Below are 27,911 nucleotides of genomic sequence, written 5' to 3' on the forward strand. Positions count from 1 at the left end.
ATACCCACCATGCTAGCAAACCCTAAGGACGGGCTACATTGGTAAGCAGCTTACAAACATAATTCCAGTGTAGAGTCAGAAGTATTTTTCATTAGCCTCCTGGTTGGGTACTATAATGTTTGAATGGGCCACAGCTCTTGTCCTAGAAAAGGCAAAATTAAGACAGAAAAAAAAAGTGGGGTAAAGACATATGGACCTGAAAAAAAGGAAGTGAAATGGCTGTCCCAACCATCATTAGCAGCAAAAATTCTGTTTCTCTGGCCTGATTATGAGCTCCCGTCTCCACAGTTATCTGGGAAGCCCACTTCACATAGTGATCGTCAGGCCCTGCCAAGCACAAGCAGAATGCAAGGTAAACAGAGGCGTTTTTGTGGGACCAGAAGGGAGGTGAACATCCTATGATACTCAGTTGCTGCACACGATCAGCAAGATTCTGGTGACACACAAAAGTTTAGGTCAAGATTCAACAAAGTTGTTGCATATGCAGAAACACAGAAATGGGACTTCACTCCCTCCCCCTAACCCCTGAAACACCCTAAATCCACTTTGGAGAGGTGGGGGAACCCCCTGAATATGTTTATAGCATGTGCAGGAGGCATGCAGGGACAAAGGTGTGCAAACATCCTGTTGTGCAAGTGGACTTCATTCCCTGAACGCATACCCTACTTAGTGCTACATTAACTTCCTCAATGTATGTTTTAAAGGAAATTAGCATAAAAAGGAGGAGCGTTCTTTTGGGGAAGAATATTGAAGTGTATTCAAGATGAAATATTTTAAAGACAAAGCTATAAATTTGTATACACACACACACACACACACACAAAACGTATGTTACCTTTGGAGATGACACTTTAACATGGACAATAATCGGCGCTAAGGACGTTTTAATAAGTTGTGCTGGGTGGTTGATTGTATCTGCATCTAGAACAACCAGCTGCAAGGATCGTGCCAACTCGAAAATACGCTCAATCTCACTCTGTACTTCCGCTGCAAAATGAAAAATGGAGATACCATCATCGACGCGTTCCAAAAACAGGTTGAAATAACTGAATTTGCCATTTCAAAAACTGCGGTCCCTTGTCCTTTTTATTTATTTATTTTAAATGGGTTTCTACTGAATATTTTATTGTGTTACAAAACAAACAAACAAGGAAAAGAAGCTAGAAATGTAACTAGACCCTGGAAAAGCCCATCAGGAGCGAACATAGACCACTTGTACCAAAATATATGGGAAACCGCCCTACTAGAAAAGTTAACCAACAAACTTAAACTGGCATGGGGCCAAGCAAAGGAGGATGCCTTCACCCCCGTGTTGATCCCCTTTATCATATACACAGCCCAACAAGACAATGATCTATCCCCCACAGCAGCTACAAATCAATAGGGCTAATCTGACCCCAAAATCCCTCCCTGTCTCACACATACAATCAAACCACACTACAACCAACCAAGCTCTGGACCCTCCAATCTCTGGCAATGCCATTTTTATTTATCAGTTCTAGTGCTGGTGTGCTTGAAGTTAGGAATACCTTTGACACTGTCTTCATAAAATTGCCATATATTTCATTATTATTTATTTTATTCATTAAGTTTCTATACCAGCCTTCATCCAAAGGTCACAAGGCGGTTTACAATATAAAGGTTCATAAACTTTACACCGTTGTGAACAAACGCACCATAACATTTCACCTTTCTTGCAACTTCTCAAGCTGATGCTAAGCATACACTTACATAGCAAACATGAAACTTTGCTCGCTAGTACTTGAGAGGTGACAATATGGTCTTAACCATACAGAGCTTTAGAAAACCTTTTTTAAAAAAAACAGTAGCCAGCCTGTGGCAGAGGCAAGCAAGTTTTGTGCATTCTGCCTCTGAAGGGCAAGAAAGTAAGTAGGACAACAACTGGACACCCGTAAAAACAAACAAACAAAAACCTCCATACACAAGTGTCACTATGTACGGTACTTCTACTAAGGTCTTACCTAAACTGGACCTGGTGTTTGACCGCTCAATTATTGCCCTCTTGCTTGGATTATTTAGAACAGACCTCTTAGCAAGAGAAATGTCAGCTGTCACTCTAGTTATTGATATCCTACAAAGAAAAACAGAGGAGAGTATAAAATAACTTCGGTCAAGGTTTCAGAATAAAAATTGTGGTGCATTGCCGTTTACATTGTAAACTTTACGTTATGTACTAGAAAAACCAGGCATGCCAGCTGCTCCTTATCCACAAATTAAAGTGTTGGTGAGGCAGACAAGTCAAAATTCTAAAAGATGACTTCTATTACAGTAGATCTTTATGTACGGAAGACCATGCAAAACAACAACAACAATTTATTATTTATACCCTGCCCACAAAAACAAAACAAACAAACATACCCCAAGACCTAATAACAACAACAACAACCAGGGACACAGATGGACAAGATTTACAGAACACCAAAAAACATTATTGTTCACTCATTTCTATTCCACAATGCTTCTATTTTACCCTAAATACATCACTTGGATGCATATTCTATTAAAATAGTTGGGATTAAGCTACATCTTGAATGTCTAGACTTGGAGATGCCAGTCCGTAAATATCTCTGTTCCATCAGTTTAAACTGTGAGGATGCAATCAGATCAGCAGTTTTGAGGGCGATGTGTTATGGCTGTTCAGTCAAAGGCTTGTGATGCGGCCTCTGACCTGGCATTGTTGAACAATTCTTGGTGCCTCCTCCCCATCATGCAAAAGCATGTATCTCACTAAGGAACTACAAGCCTTCCCTATGATTGGTATGGACAGTAACTGCGTCTAGTATTGTAGCCTTATGAGGCTTTGCCCTCGGGTGGGAAAAATATTGCGCCTGGGAAAGGGAAGTGGGAGTCAACAGACACTCAAGGAATAGTTTCGGAGAAAAGGCTTTTATTTCTACCATCCATGAACTGGTAGAAGGAGCAAGTGTGATAAGTCACAAAAAGCATGCACGAGTTCACAGTCATGTGCACAAACATATATACCCTTCCAGATCCCTCCCCTTTTCTCCTCCCTCAGGAGTCCTGCCCATGAGTTCCTCTGAGCATGAACAGAAAGCTGTCTTGGGACTACTGGACTCTTCCCAGGAAAGGGGTTTCAGAGTGTTCAGATATGTTTCAATCTCTTGTTCTGGCATGGTTCCCGGACAGAAAGTAAGTTGCAATGTGGTTCTTTAGCAAGGCCAGAAGACATGAGAAAGGCCTGAGAAACAATGGACTGTTCTCTACCTTTGTTACAGCAGAGTGGAATGTTTCTGATGCTTAGCTGCTGAGAAAATGATTTTGAAAAGTTTTGAGAAGCTTTGAGCCTGCTTTGGTGGGGGGGGGTGACTTCAGGCCTAGGTGAGGTCACCTGTCCTCACCTTCCTTCAGTATCTTCTGATCATTTTCCTTCCTCACCCCTTTCCTCCTTAAAAAAATCCCATTTGCCATTGTCACTGTGTGTCAGATTAAACCTTTTTCATAAAAAAAGAAAAATGTATCACTGCTGCATCCCTACCCTTTTCTGACAAATCAAGTTTATGCTTCTTGTGTTGACTGAGCCACTAAATTTGTATTTTCTCCCCTACAGATGGGAACACGTGATAAAGGATTTGTCACCATGTTCCAAGATGCAGATATTATTATTATTTGATTATTATTTACCTTCACCATTCTTCAAACAAATGAATATTCAGATAAAGATATGAGGTGGTATTCAACTAAGTTTTACTCAAAGAAGACCCACTGAAATTAATTGGAATGACTATGTTAGATCCATTAATTTCAATGGGCAAAACTAAAGTTGAATGCCACCCACACAGCTTGAGGGCCCTCAGTATGAAAGAAATGCTACTCTGTAGAGTAGAAAGGAGAAATCAGACCCTCTTAGGATGATCTTTCATTTCTTCTTTTGTGCCAAACAGATATAGCTGATACTTGTTGGTAATGATGCGCCTCAGAATCTTCCACGTATGATACAAAAATATGCTCCACAAAGGGTTTATTCATAGCAACCCTTGACTTGCCATTGACAGTTGCCATGGTTTCCTATAGGAAAACAATGACGTCCAGTTACCATAGTCATATGCTGTACTGAAAGACATCTGACAGCAGCAGTGACAGAACACCTGCTCTGTGTTCCACACTTAATATAAATTCCTGTTTCCAAAGCCATGCAACAAGCTGCAGAGATATAAGATTATTTCAGAACTTCAGGAGAGGGGAGTGCGAGGGTGCCAACGAGAGCCAACACCTCAACCGTGAGAGAATTCAAAGAGATGACGCATTTAGCTGCAGAAATGTTTCATCTGACAAGTGCCTACATAACAATGATCACCTCTGAAGGGCGGGTTCATGCCACCTTAGCTGTGCAAAGAGAAAAACTGGAAAACTTGTATGCAAGAGTATTCCATATTTGTGTGTGTGTGTGTGTGTGTGTGTGTGTGTGTGTGCATGTGAGCAAGAGTATTCTGCTATACAGTGGAACCTTGGTTCTCGAACTTAATCTGTTACGGAAGTCCATTCGCCTCCTGAAACTGTTCAAAAACCAAGGCAAGACTTCCAATTGGCTGTAGGAATTTCCTGCACTCAAGCAGAAGCCGCGTTGGATGTTCGGCTTCCAAAATATGTTCGAAAACCATAACACTGACTTCTGGGTTTGTGGCGTTCGGGAGCCGATTTGTTCAACAACTAAGCCGTTCAAGAACCAAGGTATGACTGTACTTATACTTTTCTGATCTATGGCAGAGCAAGGAGGAGCAACAGCTTCTCTGGACATAAGCTTTTCTCAATAGTCCCTCAACTCCTGGTGTCACAAACACATTTGGGAGTCAGATTAGACTAAACTTCATCCCCATTCAGGGGCCCTTGCTCCCCTGTTCATCAAAGTAGGAGCAAGGATGTGCCAAGTAGTCCATCACCTTTCACGCAAAGAGAACAGCCACTTGCAATGAATGAGCCTTTGGGCATACAACTGCATGCACAGAAAATTCTGCATGACCCAAAATCCTGCACTATCAGCGTTCTAGGTTGAAAGGAACCTCCTTCATGCACAGTGCTCTGTCACTGCAGTCACTCATGCTCTTCACATAAAGACCAGTGGAGCTGAGCTAATCGGCAGGTCCCTGCTCCTATGTTGGGAAACATGGGAGCCAGAACAACCACACACAACTTTAGGTGCATCTGACGTTTTGGCCCAAAGAAGGTAACTCTAGGAGTCTGTTGCACCAACAAAGACATCCACCTAGCTAACATGGAAGGGTGAAATCAGTTGACCCCTTGAACAAGGAATGCATGATTTCTTAAAAAAAAAAAACCAAACCAGAACAGGACCCACTAATGGTAAGAAGGAAGCTTGAGGATGTGCCACCAGTTTCAGACTTTGTTTAAGTCCATTCATAAACCACACATCAGTAAAAGGGCAGCACTCAGTTTAAAACAGATACAATAAAACCACAAGAGCAAAGACAAAAATGACTGCCCCTAAAGAACTTACAATGATGCATTACTATTGTTAAAAGTCTAAAAGGAAGCTTTCAAGTTCAATGAAAGATCCGCAATAAAATAGCAAAGGAGTTAACAATAGGAATTTATGAATCAAAAGTAGTTTTGTGCCTGGAAGCAAACTGAGAATTGTGCCTGGAAACAAATTGGGATCCAATAAAGATCTGAAAATATAAGATCATTTATAAGTAGGGGTGGGCAAATCTGCCAACTTCAGTTCTCAATTTTTGAGAAGTTCTGAATCACAGAATAGTGGAGTTGAAAGGGCCCCCATGGACATTCATACACATTTTGATCCACGTTTTCCCCAAAATATGCATTTTTGCAAGTAATTTTTTCTAATACAATACATTTTTGTATGCTCTTTTCATCAATATACATTCTGCATGTGTACTTTTTGAATTGTTTTTAATATTTATTTTTAACGGGGTTTTTTGGATAATTTTCTTGTTTTATTCTTTTCGTAATATACTTGGGGGTTTCATTACAATCAAATGATATCTTGTGAAATAAATAAAAGAAATCATTTTTATACGTTTTATTTGATTGCAGAATTGCATCACAAAATTTAGATAATGGTGAATGTCGAGGAAATGCTGTGTTACAGTTCATGTACTGGTTCTGGAAGGTTTGGCAAATGGACTGAATGAATTTCTCCCCCATACCTACTTTTAAGACCAGTTAAGATTCCGACTCCCATGTTTTGAACCAGCTGACGTTTCCAGGCACCTTTTTTCATAGCAGCCTCACGTATAATGCACAACTTTTATCAAGTCTACCTAGATGCTACCAGGGCATGGGACAACTGTAACCAGATCACCTCATTCCTGTAAGGGGACACAGCTGGTGTGTCAAGCAAAGTTGGTAAAAGCCAGTCTGGATTCAGCTTTGCTCAAACCTGACTGGGGTCTCCTCAGAGGGGGATCAGAGCAATTTTGCAAACTTTGGTTGCCACATCAGGGCACAACCCTCCAATAGTCACACACTACCAATGACCCTGAAGAGCTAATGGATTCAGAACTACCCCAGGATATAGCTGCCCACAACAGCGGGGATTTGAACCGCCGACCTTCTGATCGGCAAGTCCTAGGCTCTGTGGTTTAACCCACAGCGCTACCCACGTCCCATAAATGCCCCTTATGGAACAGCAATTTTAAAAACCATGTATTCTCCACCTACAGCCAAAGACAGTGTCCTTCAGCTACACAAGAGATTTGTGTTCCAAAAAGTGAGAAGTGGCAGGGTTCCAAAATTGTGCCAGGCTCAGAAAAAGGTTGGCAGGATCTCCATTTTATGAAGATAACCAGCATATCTTGTTTACATTTCTAGTCCAGCTTTCCTGTTCAAGCTGTTTCGTGAAGCCACAGACCACATCAATATTTCAGTTGTGTGTGTATACCTCCCCATACACACACAAAGGACACAGCACGGCCCTCACCAGTACCAATATTTGACCCAAAGGCTTGGAAATATCCCAAGGCCTAATGCTCTGTTACTGAAATAAATGATTTGCAATGATAATCCAGAAACAGCAGCATTGTTTTTCAAAGGGGGGGAGGGAGTCTGAGCTTCCTGAAATGCAAGAATTCACAGTATGAAGCTACTACTGATGGTTATGAAGGGCTTTGATACTCGCACAGCTGGGCGCATGTTGTGCGTGTGGTGTTAACTTTTTGCATTAGGAACATTTTGCATTAGGAAACATATTCAGAGTAAGAACTGTTGGACTCGGGTATTCCCTCAGGAACTCAGTTCAAAAACTTTCCAGCTTGTCATGGAATATATCATTCCTCCTTCATATGTTTAGGGACAGAATGACAGGGTAAAAATATGTGGATAAATTCTGTTTTGAAAAAAGTGTTTCATAAGGCCCTGTCAGATCTTGGCATGGTTTTAAGACCTAGTGGGTTGGCTGCTGGTCTAAGTGCATCAGAGGAAGGAGTACAAACAAAACTAGCCTGACATACGTGAGAGAGGATTGTGGAACCACTCACGTTACTTTTTAGGGGTTTTCAGAACTTCATTCAAAGATAGGGAGCACAAGTTTAGCTAGTGTCCTCCTCACACACAATATATTAATTACCTCAGCTGGGAAGATGAGGAGAAAGATGAAAGGGGAAAGATGAAATCCCAAGGGTGAACAAAATAAATAAATAATCAGCCCAGTGCATTTCAAATTTGGGTCATAAAACACACTACAGAACACAGTGTTGTGCTTCTTAACTGGAAGAGTCCCACAAATATCCCAAAATGCTTCAGTGAAATTTGAAAATCTCCCACCTTAGGAACTTCATTTCCCCGCTCTTGTCTTGGCCAGTAACCCGTCCCTCCAACCATGGGAGTGATCATGAGTAACAACATAGCGTGAGCTAGTCTCCTGCCACATGTTGTAGCCTTCAGTGCTGAATAGTCAAAAAATTGTGTTGTGTGACAAAGCAGGCAGTGTATATGTCACAAGTGATTTAGATGACTTAGTGTGTGTGTGTGTGTGTGTGTGGGAGACAGCCTTGGAGGTCTGACAGGACATCATGACATGTTGCAGGGGGTTCCTCAACCAAAAGAGGGTTGAAAACCACTGGTGCGGGGTCATTTCTAGTTCTACCTGGAGGTGCCAGGGACTGAACCACAAAGCTGATGCTCCACAACAGCTCTATTCTGATTGGAATAGCCAGTGCTATTTTCTAGAAAATGAGGTGCCAGTTCTCAAGGTGAACGCCTCCCTTGTTCTCTTATAATGGGAACGGCTCCCACCTGCGAGTTCCAGTGAGTTTCAGCTTTTAAAAAAAAGCCCTGGTTATCACTGGAAATGCTGTGCAAACCAAGTATTTTATTGACAGAAGACAGGTAAGGTTTCACTTGATTGAACAACAAAGACTATGCTGGGATGGGAGGAGACAACATTTAACACAAATCCCACAATCCTCATTTCCCTCATATCCCTATGACACACTAGCGCTTACAGTGGTACCTCGGGTTACATACGCTTCAGGTTACAGACTCTGCTAATCCAGAAATATTACCTCAGGTTAAGAACTTTGCTTCAGGATAAGAACAGAAATTGTGCTCCAGCGGCGTGGCAGCAGCAGGAGGCCCCATTAGCTAAAGTGGTGTTTCAGGTTAAGAACAGTTTCAGGTTAAGTACGGACCTCCGGAACCAATTAAGTACTTAACCTGAGGTAGCACTGTATAGGCCTTCACCTACATTATCTCATGGCGAACCTGTGGCCCTCCAGATGTTGCTGGACTGCAACTCCCATCATCCATCACCATTGGCAAAGATGACTGGGGCTGATGGGAGTTACAGTGCAGTAACAACTGCACAGTTACACAGTGGAGTGGTCGTGTCCGGGGTTCTAGCTGCTTCTCCATTTTATTCCTCCTTCCTGCCTCCAGCCTTCCATTTTTCTTTCTCTCAGCCATCAGTCAGAATTCAAGGACCCCTAAGCTGTTCTTGTGTTTACAACCCCCTCCTTTAATTGCTTTCTTTCCCCCTCCCTCCCTCCCTCCCTCTCTCTCTCTCTCTCTCTCTCACACACACACACACACACACACACTTATGCAAACCTTGGGCATTTTCTGAGCCTGCTGATATTTTCTCCTCATGCATTGGTGGTGCTTTTTTTGACTACATAAGGCTACATTCAGATAATCTTTGCTGTCAGTATATAGACAAAGATGTACCATTCTAAAATTGTTTCAAACCAAGCACATATCAATTAAAATGCATCTCAGCTTCAGTGGAAAATGGCTGTTTTCTGTTTGCTTGGATGGTTTTCTGTTTGGTGCTTTTGAAGCAAACAGAGGACACACTCTTTTTCTGGGCACTGCCATCTCCAAACAGCAGTTTTATTTCTCACTACTGAGCAAATATTGGCTGCCCTCAGCACTTTGTTCTGTACACTGTTTAAATTTTCTCAACATCCGATAGGTAGTCATGTGCCAGGTTGCAATTAGAGTTATTTTGAGCTTCACAAGTGTGTTAAACATATAACAGGAAAGCTTTGGCTGAAATAAATCCAACAAAATGGCAGCTTAGAAATTACTTTATGAATGCTTTAGGTAGGTTGTTATTGTTTTTGCAGATAATGTTGTTCAATTCTTTTTGTAAGCCGCTTTGAGGCTTTATTACAATCAAGCAGTATATAAGCCTTGTGAAACAAACAAACAAACAAGATGGCATTACCATTTGAAGGCCTCTAGTTTCCAAAGTCTGTTTTTTTTAAAATAGCTGACATAATAATTAATATCGCTAGCTCTTGTATTATATATAACAAAACAAATGAACACCGTTGGATCTATAGCTGTTGCTCCCAGTTTTGAATGCATTCAGGAACTTACACCAACAATGCTCTCCAATTTCCATTAGAATCATTGTACATGTGATGTATGATCAGCTGATCTTGGCTGTATCATGATGCAGAAAATATTGAATACTGAGGGACAATGGCATGCATCTATGATTACCAGAAAATCGCCCATGAGTACTGTTGCCACCAGAATTTTTAACTAGAGGGTTCTGTATAGTGAACTCACGGATTAACAGGGCATCACAGACATTTGAGACCCCAAATTCTGCCATCACTCAGGCTTTCCCACAGGCTTGCCCTGCCCTACATTATGCTCAGCACTAATCACACAGCTGTCCCTTGTTTGGTGGTAGCAGTAGCAACAAGGGACCACAGAGTTACGTCTGTTAGACCCCAGGTGTAGACCTTTAACACTGGTGCACAAATGCAGCAGCATCTAGGACCACCAGAAAGCACGGGGAATGCATTTCAAACCATGGTTATTGATGCTTTTATATAGTTCCTATGTTTCCTGCCACCTCCAGATGCTGATTAGCAGTAACCATGTCAACCAGGAACCCTGACGCTGGCCTGGAAGCTGTTGATATTTGCTGCCCACCACAGTTACCATGCAAGCATGTGTCTAGGGGTTAACAGGATCCCCACTTTGAGCCCCAGCTGCCACTGCTACTCCCAGATAACTGTAAAGGAAGGAGGAGATCAAGCAGCAGCAGATGAGATACTGAGACTGGATTAGAACTGAATGCCATTGAATCCTGATAAGGTCATGGGGAATTACAATGGGCCCAAACTTTAAAATGGGTGAATCTTCCAAAGTGATTTATTTTAATGTGTGTGCACCCGCATTGCTCAAGTTGAAACCATTCAGAACTGCTCACCCATCATTACCTTGGAGATTAATAAGGCCTTGCCAAATAAAGTTTCTACCACCAATATGTCACTCTGATGAGAAGAAAGTTGTAAAGTAAAATAAAATCAACATCTATGATTGTGACTATTCCCTGGACATCTTTCTTCCAGATGTTTCCTGCTGTTTGCCAAGAAGTGTGATTGTGAAATTACTATGGAGTCGACCAAGAATCATTCAGATAGCAAAAGCAGTGAGCAAAGGAATCTTTTTGAAGAAAGTAAAAGCTTGACTGAAGCAGCGAAAAGCAGGAAATGTGGCTGACAAGAGTGCACATTTTGTAGAGCAGCCATTTGAATGATAGGCTAAAGTCCAGCCTAGCCATTAAGCATGTAGCAATTAGGCATGAAAAAACCTCCCTTTACAAAAATAGCGGCATCTGGAACTAGACACTCAGTCCCACTCATCTACATCACTGTATTGTAAATTTTGTGAAAGAATCACAACACTGATAGGTAAGCATAATAAGCTGCAAAGAAGCCCACTTTTCTGTCAAAACGTAGTTTATTTTCACCTATTTGGACCTTAGTTTGAAAGGTATTAGGTATATTTGTGGCCTCTTTCTTGCTCACTTTTTAGTGGAGTGGGTTGTGTGCCTATATACAGGATGTGTTTTCCTTGTTTTGGGTTTTTTATACTTCATTTTTAATGTATGTATTACCTTGCAAGTTGCTTTGGGTCATTTTTCATGCAAAAGGCAACCAAAAATGAAATTTAAAAAAAATCTAGTTGGCCACTGTGAAAACAGGAGGTTGGACTTGACGGTGCTGTGGCTTGATACAGGATGGCTCTTATGTTCTTACTCATCCATTATTGCTTCACGAGGGGGCAAAAGTCTCCCTCTTACCCTCATCTGCCTACAAATAAGAAAACTTAGTAATGTAATCTCTGTTTTGAACCCTTACCCTGGACAGTTTGAAATGCCATGAAACAATAGCAGAGAACAGCCGGCAGCTCCAAATTAGCAGCTCTTTGGGACAGGCCAGCTATTTTGGGGTCAACCATTATTCTCAGCAAGTATAATACTGTTTTACTGGGTTTTATGTTGCACCTTGTTTTTAATGATACTCCTTTTATGTTGCATTTTTGTATATTGATTTTTAAATATTAAAAATCAATCAATCAAATTGAAATAAATAAAACTGAATTTTTTACACCACCTTTTTAAAAATATTGTGGTTCTGCAGAGGTTTGGTCAACTCGGGTCGTTAACATGCGCAGAAAATTAATGTGCTGTAGAAAAAGTTACTTTTTAGATCCTTGATTATGCATTGCACGGCAACAATGATTTCTCTAAGTTGGGCACTGCATTTTTCTTGAGAAGAAAGACAACTATATTCCATCTATTTCAACTTTTAGCATTAATTCATCCAGGTTCAAGATTTGATTCTGTTGTTAGATCTAGGCAGTTATGCAGCCAAACACAGTAATGCAACATAATTAATGCAAATAATTAAGAAGGCTGTGTTCCAGGGTTAAGTGAAAGAATATAAGCAAGAGCTAGGGAACTATGTTGACACATACAATGGAAGCAATCAAGATGGAAGTTCCAGATGGAATCATTCATACAGGGCAGGAAACATGAAAGAGAACTTTATTCCTCACCTCCCATCAAACCTGTGCTTCAGGAAGTCAAACAGGGCTTTCTGCATCATGTCTGTCACCTTTCAGGGATGAGGAATATTGAGGAAGGATTGAGAACAGAGATAAAGAAGCCCGAGGTAAGAAAAGAGTTGGAAAGTAAAGACATTTGTGAACAGCCAATGCCCATTACATTGGTGTGAACATTTCAACTATGGGATACCCTCATTGGTCAGATCTCCTTCGACTGACAAATCCACTTTCTAACTATACAGAAGGAATTAAATACATTGACTCTTCCCAACATTTGCAAATGAGATACCCTAAAGTGAGAGCTCTGCTTCCCTCATAAATAAAAAAGAATATTCGCAACACTCCCCAAACTATGTTGGCAATATGCAGAAATGAGAGGGTTTCTACCCTTTAACCCCACAGTGCAAGATTCAATCTGAACAGGTTTTAAACTGCCCTGGGCGGGAGATCAAGATAAGAACATTAGTTTTATTATTTTAATTTTTAAAAACCATGTTCTCTAAGTTGTATTACTCAGCAGCTTAAAGCAAGTGTTTCACTTTGCATATATTAAACTGTCCATTTCTCCCCAAAAGAGCAGGCAGAGTGATCAGATCAGGGAATAAAGCTGTGGGAATAAGTGGTCCACTTCTGGCAATCCAGATGTGAGCAGTTGCCCCACTTTAGATTTTATAGATCTATGGTCCTACCAGGAATGTAGATGGAAATCCATAGGCCAGAGCAGTGCGTTTTGGGTAATTAACCATGTGCAGGTGGTTAATTGCTTATAGGGAACTGAGCCTGGTTCTCATTCAAAAGCAGCAACAGCAGCACCCACCCATACTTGAATGGTTGCGGGGGGGAGGGAGCAGCAAAGAGGGTTGTGAAGGGCGGACCAAGCAAAGAGTTTAATAGTAACTAACGTGAATGTTTACCTCATAGCCTTTTAGCGAGGGGCCAACTAGCACAACAGGCCTCATGGATGGTACTACATCGTAGGGTGGGATGTGTTCCGTCTAAAACAAGAATGGCATGTCCAATAAATGTATTGTATTGAATGGATATTGTACGCTATTTCTACAGGGCACAAGGTGGGAGTTTGTATACTTACCACTTTCTGTTTCTGTTTTGCTGAAAGATCAATAAATAAATAAATAAATATTACTTCACTTAACCATGTAAAAAGTCACGCAGCATGCAAACTATGCGTTGTACAGCAATTCCATCTGATGGTAGCCGAAACAATTAGAAAAGCTAACAGTAATGAATTGGCACATCTCTTGACTTCCTTCTGAAGAAGCAGTATTGTTTAGTTTGATGAGTGCATTTCAGTTGCTCATTCCATTCATGTTCACCCCAGGATCCCCAGTTCAGGATCCCACCCTCCACCACAATTCATCTAGAACCAAAGGGTTTCCTTCGCCTTAGGTAGTAGTACTCTTCAAATCTCCTCTTAGTCACGTGCAGTGACTTCCAGTGAGGCGGGCATCTAAATGACCCAAGCCTGGGCTGTGGTGTGTGTGTGTGTGTGTGTGTGCGCGCATGCACAATCACATGGGTCTCTCCCCCCCCCAACAGCATGTCAGTAGCAAAGACTCCTGCAGTTGGCTGAACCCACAAAGCAGAGGCATTTAGATGCAGCCCACAGCCAGGTGACGATCTACTCAGATACAAGCAGCCCCCACATTGCTGCTGGGAGGTCTCAAGGGCACCAGCACATTCCATATAGTATAAAGCAAAATTCAGCTGCAAGCCTACTTCTCTAGGGCCTGCTTAGAAGTCAGTAAAAACATTTTCATTGGTCACAAACCAACAAGGACCATTTTTACAACCAAATTTTATTTTCACAGGCATTATTCAAAAGCAGCAACAGATCAAAAACAGCTATAAGATGTATCCTATGCAGAAAGCAAAACAGCTGCAGCAACTGGGTTTCCCCCCCTTTACATATCCATTTTGATATACCTATTTCTCATGTTAAAATTTATTATATTTACTCCTTATAAACCGTAAGCTCGGCTCAAAAACCCTTCAAAGCTGCAATTAATTCAATGTATGCAGCTGCTTTCTTCCGTCACCCACAGTAACCCTACTAGCGTTTGAACTAGGATTGCGCAATAGATGGTATCCTGCCTCCACAATCAAAGTTACCTTTAAAATTTAAGTGACTTCATTTTAACAGATATTAACACTCACCAGTGGAAGTGGGTGTAGCTCGAAAAGTACCAGACACCATTTCTCCAAGGCTTGAAGAAGAATTCCCACTTGATTTCCTACATTGTGAAGAATCTCCATTTAATATGTTGAGCAATCAGAGGATGATACTCAACAGGGTTTCGATTTTATTAAAGAACACACAGACTTATCTGTCCATTCTTTCTCCCATAAGGGAAAAAGAGACACTGAATAAATACGCATCAGGATAAGTGAAGAAGAAGTTGATAAAATGAAGATTCCGCATACAAATTATAATAAAATACCGTATTTTTCGCTCTATAAGACGCACCAGACCACAAGACGCACCTAGTTTTCGGAGGAGGAAAACAAGAAAAAAAAATTCTGAATCTCAGAAGCCAGAACAGCAAGAGGGATCGCTGTGCAGTGAAAGCAGCAATCCCTCTTACTGTTCTGACTTCTGGGATAGCTGTGCAGCCTGCATTCGCTCCATAAGACGCACAAACATTCCCCCTTACTTTTTAGGAGGGAAAAAGTGAGTCTTATAGAGCAAAAAATACGGTAACTACAAGGCAGAGAAATGCAACTATGCCCCCTTTAATCTCATCGTTTCCATACTCTCTGGTCAGTAAGTTACATTTGTGGACAGATCGTCTTTCGATATTCTTCTAATTATTCAGTCACACACAATTCTCTACAAAGACTACCAAATCAGCCAATTTTCTTAGGCCCCAATTGTGTGCCAAAAGAACTGCACTGACTTCGAGAATTTCCCTCACTGCTCTGAAATTCTCTTTATGAATTCATCATGATTTGCCTACACAAAGGTTATGCAGAGGTTAGGCTACACCAGGTCTTTCATGAGCATTCCTTCTGATTTGTTTGTGGGGTGATTATATGATAATAAGAAGAGAAAAAGAGTTTGGATTTGATATCCCGCTTTATCACTACCCTAAGGAGTCTCAAAGCAGCTAACATTCTCCTTTCCCTTCCTTCCCCACAACAAACACTCTGTGAGGTGAGTGGGGCTGAGAGACTTCAGAGAAGTGGGACTAGCCCAAGGTCACCCAGCAGCTGCATGTGGAGGAACGGAGACACGAACCCGGTTCCCCAGATTACGAGTCTATCGCTCTTAACCACTATACCACGCTGGCTCCCTCATAAGCCCTCATGATGATTTGCTTGAACGGTGTTTATACATCTTGCCTGGCATTTAAACTCTCGTTCACCACCCACATTTTCAGTGAATTTTCCTACCACTTTCCAAACCGCAAAATGTCCATTCCTCACCTTGAGTAAACAAAGGCCACCCTGAGTAACTTACTGAAAAGGCGAAACCAGCTAATAACGCAAAGGCTGCACTCAGATTTGTCTATGAGTAAAAGAAGTGTTTTTATCTTACCCTCCATGAAAACGCCCTCTCTTCTGCTCCTGCTGGATCCTGATGTTTTCCAGCCTAAGTGGGCTTGGAATGAAGCCAATCTCGCAGCCTTCTTTAACTAATCTTCCTATCCACCAGTCATTGTTATATTTCTGTAACAAAAGAGCATTTGATTTGAATCTTCCCATTTAATTGTGAACACAGCTTATTTTGCGAGCTTCTTCCACTACCAGCATCCACTCACCATTCCGCAAAAGCACCTTGTGTACTCCTTACAGTAGCTACTATAGTCAGGAATGGGGAATCTGTGGCTGTCCAGATGCCCCACCATCCCTGCTGACCTCTGTCCATGCTGACTGCGACTGAGGAGAGGTAGAGTCCAATAACATATGGAGGCCACAGATTCCCTGTCTCTGTTCTAAATGGACTACCCAACAATGATACGTATTAAGAAGAGAACAGGTAGCAAAATGTGGGCACTTTTCTAAAAAGACAGATAGGGAGAACTGCCTGAAATGTGACATGGTGCCTCTGTTTTTTCTCTTCTTCCCTGCTAGTCCTACAACCCTAATCCAAAGTTTCACGGACTCATTAGCTTTCCATATGCAGTGAGATTTTGACATGAGGAAGACAGACAGACAGAAATTACAGTGGTACCTCGCAAGACGAATGCCTCGCAAGACGAAAAACGCGCAAGACGAAAGAGTTTTTCGTTTTTTGAGTTGCTTCGCAAGACGAATTTCCCTATGGGCTTGCTTCGCAAGACGAAAAACGAAAATGTCTTGCAAGTTTGTTTCCTTTTTCTTAAAACCGTTAATACCCTATGGGAAACCGTGCTTCGCAAGACGAAAAATTCGCAAGACGAAAAAACTCGCAGAACGAATTAATTTTGTCTTGCGAGGCACCACTGTATTCACATCCATCTGGAGGAGGTACCATCCTATTATGACAGTAGCTCCATCAGGATGGTACTATTCACTCTTCCTGATCCATTGAATAAACTCTTAAGAACATAAGATGCTGGACAAGTATCCTGGTCTCACAATGGCCAACCACAGACAAGGGAGACCTGAGTGCCCCACTTGTACTTCCCAGCACCTGGTACTCAGAAACATACTGCCTCTGACAGTGGAGGCAGAACACAGCCATCATAGCCAACACTGATAGTCTTACCCTCCATGAATTTTAATGCAGGTTGACCAAGTGCAAATAAGGAAGTGTACACATATCTGTTAATTTTAGCAGTGAATCTGTTGTGGAATCAAACTCACAGCATTATGGTACGTGGATCATCTTTCCCCCAAGATTAAACTTAGGTGAAACCTTCTGATTTTCACAAGAAATTAAACCTCACCCTTGTATAAATAATAAAGCTACCTGCTTTTTAAGAACAGCTTTTAAAAGTACAGTAAATAGCACCCAACAGGCATTTGGACAAACGCACAAACTCCTTGAAAGCCAAAGTGGGCAGCTCACCTGAAGCATTAATGGGGAGACTGTGGGATCCAGGTGTGTGTGTGTGTGTGTGTGTGTGTGTGTGTTGTTTGAGGCGGGGACAGAAGAGCAGAGCTCATCCTGCCATGGGGGGGTGGGGGTATCACTTGCTGCATGAAGGTACTCCTGTATGAAGCATAAGCATACACCTGCTTTTCTTTTTTACCCATTTTTCCATGCATAACTTCCAGTTTGCTGTCCAAATCAAAGGGCAAGATGGCACCTCTTCCTGATCCATGTGCAAAAGCCAACCGGACTGGAAGCTGAATCTTACTTCAGTGTTACTATAAGCAGCCTCTGTTACACCTCAGGGCAGGAAGCTGCCTTAGGGCAAGCTGCATGGCACATACAGCTCTGTCTGCCAACCCTTCCCTGCTACTCTCCATCCCTCAGCACCGACCACCTGAGGAGGCTGCCTCACTCTGCCTAATGGTAGGACTGGCTCTGACACTTTGTCTCCACATTCATCCTTTTAACTGTGCTGCATGCAGATGTCAAGATATGCATCTGAGCTATGTTTCAAGGGTGCACAATGTGCATGCTCAAAATACGTAAGCTTATAAACCCAAGAGGGATCAAATTATGTGTCTGCCCTAGCATTTTGATTCCTCGTCCAGGCCTAGCCACCTCCACCCCTGCAACCTGCCCACGTGTCCACCTGACACTATTATCCTCTCTTTCCCCCCACTTTCTTGCAACAGGGAAAAAAATGAATTCACGATGAGCAATGCAGAATGCAAATAATAAAACTGCAGTGGGACAGGTTTGGAAAGCATATGTCGCTTGCTACTTATACTCACACAACAAAAGTGTGAGTTGGGGGGGATTTTGGAAAAGACCGTGCAAATTCAAGAAGTAACAAAGGAAGGGTGAAAGGAAATGTCAGCAAGGAGGAAGAGCAGCGATCTACGAGACATTTGTGAGGCTCAGTACATAGGCAAGTCCTGGGATTGGATTGGAGATGCGGTTAGCAGTACAATACACACATTCATCAGTTGATAAGGTGGGTGTTTATGAGGGTGTTTCATGACATCTGGGAAGTGGGCTACTAGATTATTGGTAAGCCTGTAAAAATCCTTATCCCGTGCCCAGAGTTGAGCTACAAAGATGCTTCGTGCTTAGCAAGGTTACTCCCATTACGAAGCACCTTCCATATGTTCTTCAAGGCATATCTGAATCTTCAGCGTAGGGGTAAGAAGTACATTTCCCTCCTGTTGGTTGCTGAGCCTGGAATGTTTATGCATTGCCAATAATTGTTGTCACTTAATCTGTTTTGAAAGTGCATAATGTATGGTCCAACGGGTGACAGATGAGACATCTTGAATACAGAGAGCCATCCATTCTTGCTGACATTTCAAGCTTGTTGCCAAAGTGACCTTCCCAGAGGCCGAAGCTAGACATGAAACACAGTTGAGTGCGTATTTTCCCCTAAGACTTTCTTTTTTAAAACAAAAAAAACAAAAACCCCAGAAGTAGCTGTGAGTTTAATCAGTGGAAAAGGTGGGAAGGGGTTGTTCACTCAACCATATTTCCATCTCCCCAATTCTGTCCCTGGTTTCTTTTCCACCTTGAGGGAGATATATGGGTAAATATTGGTCGAACGCATAAAATAATTTCCAGCTCAATGTCATGTCCAGCTCTAACAGAACTTATATCCTATTAAAAACAATCATGCAGATAAAGTCTCTACTGTAGAGCACTGAGCTGAACACCTTTAAGATGAGACTAGTCATTTAATGAAGAGTTACAGCTGTCCTTAATGGTGTCATAGGCAGCATGGGGAAGGGTGCATAATTGTGCAGGAAAGTTGTCCCAGACAGGTAACGTCTCCCCTACTCACATCCCATTCCCAATAAGAAAAGGCACTTTCCACATATAATTATAGCGGACTCATAAACTGAAAATTCACACAAGGTTGAAATCCTAAGATAAGAAGAGCATTGCTGGATCAGACCAAAATCCTATCTAATCCAGTCTTTGATTCTCACAGGGGCCCACATGTGCCAACTGGAAGCCTGCAAGAACGATGGGAGCACAATGGCACTCTCCCTACTCATGTCCTTCAGCAAGTGATATTCAGAAGCATACCACATTTCATAGGAAGAACTGGACACAACCATCACAACTACTAGCCACTGATAAGCCTTATCATCCATAAATAACACTAAGCTTGCTAACATGAAAGTTAACTCCATCAAAACAAGACACATTTCAAAGAGGACATAAGATGGGTATGTTGATGTGAAACATACCATTATCTGTCTTTCAGAAATCTAACTTGTGAAACAAAGTTTGTCCCCCTGCCAAAGTAGACTTTACCATCTCTATGCTCCCACCAAGTATTTTGCCCACTCTTGTGCCTTCATTGGATGATGCATGCATCGCACATGACCTCCTTCATTCCAAGAGTGGGGAGTTGAAAATAGGTAGTTAAGGCAAAGATTTGCTGTAGGAAATTCCACATAAACACACATAGGATCATGCTTTAAGTCTAGGAATGGGGAACTTATGCCCCTCCATACATTGTTGGACTACAACTCTCATCCTCTCTTCCCACTGCTGATGTTGGTTGAGGCTGATGGAAGTTGTTGGTGTCAAACAACTGAAGGGCCACAGGTTCTCTGCCCTGGATATAAGTGATATAAATTTGTACCTTGGAATACAAGTATGTATAAAAATTGGGAAATCGCTGAGAAGCTGCAGGAAGAGATGGAATCAGAATTCCTATTAAATAAAGTCTTGGGCTGTCCCCCAGTAGCAGGAGAGATGGGTCTTCTAAAACACAAATATTCTAGCACTGTTATAGCAAATGCTACACTGTATGAGTGATAATTAAAATGGAAGCATATATATAAGCGTGTGTCTGTGTGTATGTTTGTGTGTTCGTGAAATACATTGGCTGAGCAGTATTGTGTATGGGGCACAGCGCAGCTGCGATTCAGCTTGCAGTTTGATAACTCACTAGCATGCAGATCGCAAGAAGCAGACAACCCACCACCTCAGAAGGAAATTGTCTGGTATCGCTTAGACACCCAGAAGGACATGACACCAAAGCCTGATTCATTCATTAACCTTTGTGGCCCGATAGCTGCCAAAAAGTGAAGAAGTCCCACAGTATATTCCTTTAACTCCTATTTAAGGTTTGCTAAACACACCTTTGCTTTTAAACAAGCATGAATTAACATAAGCCTCCCTGGGTCTTGGTGTTGGTTCACTGGTCTAGAATTCAAGTTGTCCCAACAGGCACCCTTGGTGCTGTTTAAAATTTTGATCAGGGTGAATTATCCTGGGTGTCACACTCTCTAATCAACTATATGCTCCGTGCGATGCTGGCTGCTTTTCAGCATCAGTTTTGTATCTTGCATGGCTCAAAGCTAACTGTTCAGGCTCAAGCTATTGGCAGATAAGAAGAGTAATTACATTGTGCAGTTACCTCTTTAATGTGTAGAAAATCCTTAGCATCAAAAGAGATGGCAGTGCTTGGTACAGGAACATCTTCATCCAGTGCTCCACAGTAGCTCACATTAGTCTTAACGGCAAACGCTACAGGCTTTGACTAGGAAGAGAAACACAGTTCTGTAAAACAGGGGCAGGAATGAGAAAGTGACCAGTCATGCAAAGCCGATGGAACAAGGGAAAGGGGATCCCTGAGTACCAGGAGACTCATGTTCTGTAAAGCACAGGCAAAAGCTCAGATAACAAAAGTTCCAAAGTGTTCTCCAACCATTGCTGGTTTGAGACATACACAGACAGCCAAAAATCCTCACACTGAGGCTGAATTTGTAGTGTGAGTATTGTACCGTATGAGACCATGTTTTACCCAAACAACGAAAAACTGAGCTTGCTTTCTGTTGCACAAGATTACTTGCACTTCAACAAGAAACTGGCAAGCTAGCACATGGCTAGTTTAGTAGCTATTAGATAGTTTTGAAGGTTCCTGCTCCTTCCCTACTTTCAACTCTTCTTCTAGGTAATCCAATAATATCTGGCACCCGAATGGCCATATATTTTTCTTGGTCCAGAATTCAGTTGCTTTAATTGCATGGCATCCCAGCCTAACAGACCAAGGAACAGGAAACTGTCTGGAATGTACAATGAGTTAATTTGCCCCCATATAAACTGAAACTATTTTAGAATCTGGTGATTCCCCCCCTAGGTTTGCTGTATTTGCTTTCATCCCTAAACAAACTAGCTTTTAACTAGATATTAAATCACTCAGAACTTAAGTTTTCCGTCTCTAGGGCTGCCAAGGCAACAGCATACTGGATCAGGATGATGCTCTTTTTTTAGTTTAATTTCAAATACATATAGTGGGGGGAGGCAAAGCCTATAGGTACAAGAAGCATCTTTTGACAAACTGGTTTTCACATGCCTTAACATATTTTGGCATCTGTGATCCTCCTCAGGGGAAGAGCACAGATGTTTGAAATTTGAATTAGAAAAACAGCTTGTCAAAAACAAAAAGCTCTTCTTGCCTCCTCGCCTATTCTTCATTTTTATGCTATGCGGTGTAGCCCTCCGTCTGGTTGCAGTTAATTTAAAATAGACCCTATAGCTGCAAAACTGCAAGAAAACTGCAAAAATATATTTGAGTAATTTGCACATTAATGTAGTTCCCCCTATATTTCCAAAGGGGGTAAATACCAGGAATAGGGGGCTATTACCAGTTACATGTTCACAGTGGGCTGGTGCAAAAATAGCATTTCCCACCCTGCATGACTGTGAAGAGAAGTTTGGAATCTTCCATGGCTGCTTTAGGGCCCCCCCAGAAGACCTGCTAATTGAGCATTCATCCTGATCTGCATGCACAAAGCTGAAGTGGAAGTTAAATTATATCCTCTGAATCCTCTGAATTATATTCAGCATTCGTCTTAATTTGGTTGCAGCAAGGTTATACTACAATAAACATTCTACCTGCATTCACCCTGATTTGCTTGCAGGGGTGTTTATTCGTCTTTCCATTAAGTCATTCATTCACCCCACACTTTTCACTGCATCCCCCCCCCCCAGCTTCTTCATCTAAGCGAATTTGTTGTGCTATGGAGAAAGAGTCCTTTAATCCCCTTTAACTGCACAAACCAGGACCAACTGCAATTAGTTTTAACTCTGGTTTGTTGAATCATAGTTAAGATCAACTATAGTTTAGGACTGGGATGCAATGCTAAACTAGGGTCAATCTAAAACGGACATGGGAATTTCTGATTTTGTCACGGTTGTGCCAAATAAGGGGTGAAGGAGCAAATGAATCAGAGGCTCACTGCAGCTTGCCCTTGTAACATTAAACAATTAGCATTATGTGTTCACCCTGCCGTTGGCTCCCCCACCCAGCTGGCATCCGGCAGCGGAGGAAGCTGCTCAGGCGCCTGGGATGATGCAGAACGAGCAGCCCTTAGGGGCGGGGCACACCGCAGGGCCTCCGGAGTCTGCCTACCTCCTCCCACTCAGCCGCCCTACAGCTGGGGGGGGGGGTGCAGCGGGCGGATCGTTTGGGCAGCACAGAGCCTGTGCACGGCCAAGCCACTGAGTCTCTCCTAGGAGAGACGCATGGCTCGGGTGCACTGCAGACCCCGCAGTGAGTGCCGTCCGCCATTTTGTCACACACACACACACCCCAGTGGTGACACCCGGGTCAGCCTGCTCCCACCGCACCTGCCTTCCTCCGCACCTGCTGGCATATCCTTTTTATGAGAGGGGTTGGGAAAAGAAGTTAAGGAAAGAAAGAGAAACACCTTTGCTCTTTCAAGCTGAATAGCCGCCTGCTGTTCTCTTTCCTGACGGATTGCTTCCCTGTCCTCTTCGAGAGATACATCAGAATCTGATGGTCTGCTTGTGTACGAATCTGCTGATCCCTAAAAAGAAAAGGACGCTATTAACAAAAATGATGGATGGAGTTCCGAAAGATGCCAAATATGCAGGGGGGGGGAATCACCCAAGGTCATAGATTTATTTTTAAACACATTTGAGCTTTATGTTTTATTTACTATTTTGACCAAAACAAACAAAAAACAAAAAACTTTGCAGATTTTTATTGCAACAGAGTGGCTTTTTTAAAACTGTTGTTTTCTTTCTCTTTTCAGGCAACAAATTCAAACACCGAAAATATATGTTTAAGAAATGGTGGGTCTTTGTTTTTTTGTGATTTTTCATATAAGCATCATAAATCAGGTAGCACTGCACACATCACAGCAACTTATTACAAGAGTGAAACCTTGTTAGGTAGTTTAGAATGGAAATCACCCTTCTCTTGAAAATGCAGTGTCAAATTTAATCAGAGCATAGCAGGGACCAATAAAATTCACTTCTCTGAGTAAATTGTATTATTTGTGTATTTGAATTTTTGTTGTTGTTTAGTCGTTTAGTCGTGTCCGACTCTTCGTGACCCCATGGACCAGAGCACGCCAGGCCCTCCTGTCTTCCACTGCCACCCGCAGTTTGGTCAAACTCATGCTGGTAGCTTCGAGAACACTGTCCAACCATCTCGTCCTCTGTCGTCCCCTTCTCCTTGTGCCCTCAATCTTTCCCAACATCAGGGTCTTTTCCAGGGAGTCTTCTCTTCTCATGAGGTGGCCAAAGTATTGGAGCCTCAGCTTCACGATCTGTCCTTCCAGTGAGCACTCAGGGCTAATTTCCTTAAGAATGAAGAGGTTTGATCTTCTTGCAGTCCATGGGACTCTCAAGAGTCTCCTCCAGCACCATAATTCAAAAGCATCAATTCTTCGGCGATCAGCTTTCTTTATGGTCCAGCTCTCACTTCTATACATCACTACCGGGAAAACCATGGCTTTAACTATACATTTGAATTTTACATGCAGTGTAATCCACTGCATGTTAGCTTGGTGAGGCTTATATCCTGTGAAATGTGTTTAAGCACTGCAGAAATTTCCCTTTCTTCACTTGTGGCACCAAAAAGTTTAGTCAAGTTGCAAACAATTTCACAACCCACACTAACCAAAAACAACAACAAAAATCCTCCAGCATTTGTAACGGCAGGTCACACTAAACCATGGTTTACCCCAACAGGAAAGAACCTAGGCAACACCTTCCACTTGCACGATCCTCCTTCCTCCTCTAGCATAGCCACAAGAAGTTTGGAAGCTTTCACTTGAAAACCATCTATCAGAATTAGTCCATTTTAAGTATGATGCAAATAGCATGACTAGAATCCTCACAATATTGCTTCCCATCAGCTCTTTAAAATGTAATTGCTGAAGCCCTAAAATATGGTGCTTCTCGAGCTTATTTTTTTATTGTTGTTAATGCTTTATTGCAAGTTTTTAAAAAATATTTATTGTATTTGTATTGTATTTGAAGGGTGAGGTATAAATACTCAGAATATTTTGATCCATAGCCACAATAGGTTCCTTTCACCTTGCTTAGTTCTTTTACTTTCACTGTATACATCAAATTCCTTACACATACAGAATGGTAGCATTATTTCTACCTACTTATTATTATTATTATTATTATTATTATTATTATTGGTGCTGCTGTACATCAAGAGTTACAATCCTGTTACCCAGAAACCGGCAATTCCAAAGAGGCATTGCATTTTTACAGCAAATTTCAAATTGAACATGACAGAAAAGAACGAAGTGGAAAATACACATGCTAAAAAAAGAAGATAATGACTCAACAGAGTTCATTTTAAAGAAGTCCATTTAAAACCACTCTTCTCACTGCTGTGATAAGCAGTGTTATGTGTTTATTCCACAGCGAAGTAATCAAAATCCTTTTTTTAAAGCATGATGCTGACTAACTGGCATCCCTGAAGCTGTGCAAAAGGAGAATATTTTTTAAAAAATAAAATAAAAATGAGTCAGCAGCAGCAAACAGAACGTCCCGCAGCCAAATCACCCCTTGAAGCCTATTCAAGCAGGGGGTGTAAAAATAACCTCCAAGTAACTTTATGGGCCCTTCTAAGTAGGAATGCAGAAATCATGAACTCTTATTTGCTTGTCCCTTGCACTGGCAGCCAGGACGGCATATGGCGGCAACTCCAGCGTATGGCATGGCCATACATCACCCCACATTTTAGTTCATCTTTTCTTAACTGCCTTGTTACACTGAACTTATTGTTGTGACGGGTTAAGAATGGGACACGTTAATGCCAGTTTCCAAAGCAAAATGTTTTTAGCAGGGAGTGTGGAATAGCTGGCACTGAGTTCAGTACCTTATGCAGTCCCATGGACTCAGGACTGCTGGGCTGCAGAAAGTCCTCTGCTAAGAATGATCCTTTTTAAAATATATATATATTATTAAATTTCCATACCGCCATTCATCCTAGGATCACAGGGCCATTCACAATAAATGATGCAAGTTCTTGAATCAGTCAGATTTAAAAGGTACATTAGGAGGTTGTAGCACAAACAGATTTAAATAATTACTCAGATCAGAGAAGATGTTACATCAACATTGGTTGGACGGCAAAACAGCTTCAAAGAATCCATCATGAAACCACACATAAAATAAATTTAGTTCTGTCACCTTTACATAAGCTGGGATTGCAGTTTCTATATCCTACAATGGGTATTAATTAACTCAGCGATGATAGGGTGCTTATTTTATCCTCAATTACAGCTGTTGTAATGGCTACCGGGCTTTTTTTTTTTTTTTTGTATACGTTTAAGTTTTAGTGAAATTTACACAGACTCCTTTGTGTGTTTCACACCTATCTACACATATAACAATTCATACATTTGATGAAGCTGACCCTAATCCACGCAAGATTATGCCACAATGAATTTGATAGTCTTTACAGTGCCACAGGACTCTTCGTCATTTTTGCTGTTACAGATGAACATGACAACCCCTCTGAAAATGTGCAGAATTGTTAGCTCGCTCCATAGAACGAAGAAAAAAAAAAAAAGCAAATGCCTACACCTATTTTTCTCTGGAACTCGCTGTCTGTGGGCAATGATCCTGTGACCCCCCAAAAAGCCGAAAGACCTCCTATTTTGCACATGCAATAGGTTGCATTCATGTGTATTTTAAAGAGAACTAACAGCGCAATCATAACCATGGAACTTTATGCTTCAACACTCCATTATGTTTGAAAAAGGCTCACAAATTTAATAGCCCTGATTGTATGGACAATGTTCACAACAGCACCGATGGCCACAAATGCTAGTGTGGATACTCTTTGGGCCTATCCAGGCATCCTTTTTTAAAAATTATTGCAAATCCATGATGGTTTGTGATCTTGATCATATTGGCATGCTCACAAGTACTCCCAACTATGAAAGCTATTTGTGCTGTAAAAGGTTTTAGGGTGGTCACACTGCTTCACTTTCTATCAGTGCATATCCTCTAACATCCTGATGAAATCCAGTAACTTTTTACATTACATATGTTCTGGTTTATTTTTGTGCTACTTTTGCTGCGCTATAGCCCATCTGGACATCAATAATGTGGTAGCTTTGGGGAAGCACCGCAGAACAAACTGCAGCAGAATAAATCCATCACTAATGCCCGATTGTTGCAGAGTACACCTGCAATGGTCTGGAGGAGCATCCATCCATATAGTGAGCCATCTTCAAACCTTGTGGTTCCCCTATGGAATGTAGCCACATCAAAGCAGCTTTCAGCAAGTGGAGCTGTAAGGTTTGAACTGGGCCTCAGACACAGGAGGAGCACCTAACACAATACACATCCAGCGAGTGTACACTGCTTGTTGTCATAAGGTAATGTTTGATTGAACAAGATGTCACTGTGCATACCCTCAAAATAAGCATATGGTTTTTTAAAAGCCAATTCCCTCTCTCTCTCTCTCTCTATTAAGTATATCATACTCAATGTCTGAAGAAGTAAGAATAATAAAAAAGCATCATGCTGTAAAATAATTAGGCTTCCAAATACAGAATAGACATTTATGTATACGTAACAGAGCTCTGGAACTGTGAATATAGGGACCAAATGGGTTCCAAAGATAACAGCTGATTAATTAATGTCCATAAAGCACTTTGAAGATGTAGAGGCCTATAAAAATGCCAGAGATTACTGCTACTATTTTACAGGCTACCTACACTCAACAGCAGCCAAAAGAAAAATTATGGCCTGCGGACAATAAATCAAAGGGCATAATAAACACATACTATATATATATTGTGCAGGAACAGTGGCTTTCTTCTTGGCTACTGCTACACTATTTATACAATACTGCATTAGGAGCATATTGGAAGATTTCCCAAGTCAGCCGTGGCCTCTGGATTCTACCCCCACCCTCTGCCCCATGCCTAATGCCTAATGCCTAATGCAGAGATTCTAAGTCACCAGAGAAAGGAACAGAGCTGTGTGCCTAGTTATAGGTCAAGTAATTGTGTCTCTCCAGTTCAGGCTTTTACTTGGAGCAAGAGAACTTACTAGACAACAGAGCAGCATTATCTTGTTCTGTGTCCTTATTCTCGCAAAATTGCTAAAGGCACTTTGAATATTTCTTCTCTTTCCAAGAACAGGCAGGCCTCCCCAATCACAGTGTGTAATAAAGTCTGCAAGCTGCTAAAAGGTAAATCCGAGGCTTTAAAAATAATAATCAGTCCAAGTAGTGAAAGCAACT

The 27,911-nt window shown here is 41.7% G+C and overlaps 1 protein-coding gene across 3 annotated transcripts in view; it reads right to left on the bottom strand.

Annotated features, from left to right (window-relative positions):
- Positions 1 to 27,911, bottom strand: part of CACNB4 (calcium voltage-gated channel auxiliary subunit beta 4) — a 135,762-nt gene that overhangs the window by 12,920 nt on the left and 94,931 nt on the right. For all 3 annotated transcript variants that reach the window (XR_013986912.1, XM_081007614.1, XM_081007615.1), the window contains 9 exons: positions 23,089 to 23,208; positions 20,793 to 20,915; positions 15,887 to 16,017; positions 14,506 to 14,582; positions 13,421 to 13,440; positions 13,245 to 13,325; positions 12,322 to 12,380; positions 1,983 to 2,092; positions 836 to 987 (listed from right to left, as the gene is read on the bottom strand). Coding sequence is in view for 2 of the 3 variants with exons in the window: in XM_081007614.1 (XP_080863740.1) it covers positions 836 to 987; positions 1,983 to 2,092; positions 12,322 to 12,380; positions 13,245 to 13,325; positions 13,421 to 13,440; positions 14,506 to 14,582; positions 15,887 to 16,017; positions 20,793 to 20,915; positions 23,089 to 23,208 (873 nt within the window). In the remaining variant the exon portion in view is untranslated. The remainder of the gene's footprint in view (positions 1 to 835; positions 988 to 1,982; positions 2,093 to 12,321; positions 12,381 to 13,244; positions 13,326 to 13,420; positions 13,441 to 14,505; positions 14,583 to 15,886; positions 16,018 to 20,792; positions 20,916 to 23,088; positions 23,209 to 27,911) is intronic.

Source organism: Podarcis pityusensis, assembly GCF_964106645.2.
Source record: "Podarcis pityusensis genome assembly, chromosome: 1".
Taxonomy (NCBI): domain Eukaryota; kingdom Metazoa; phylum Chordata; class Lepidosauria; order Squamata; family Lacertidae; genus Podarcis; species Podarcis pityusensis.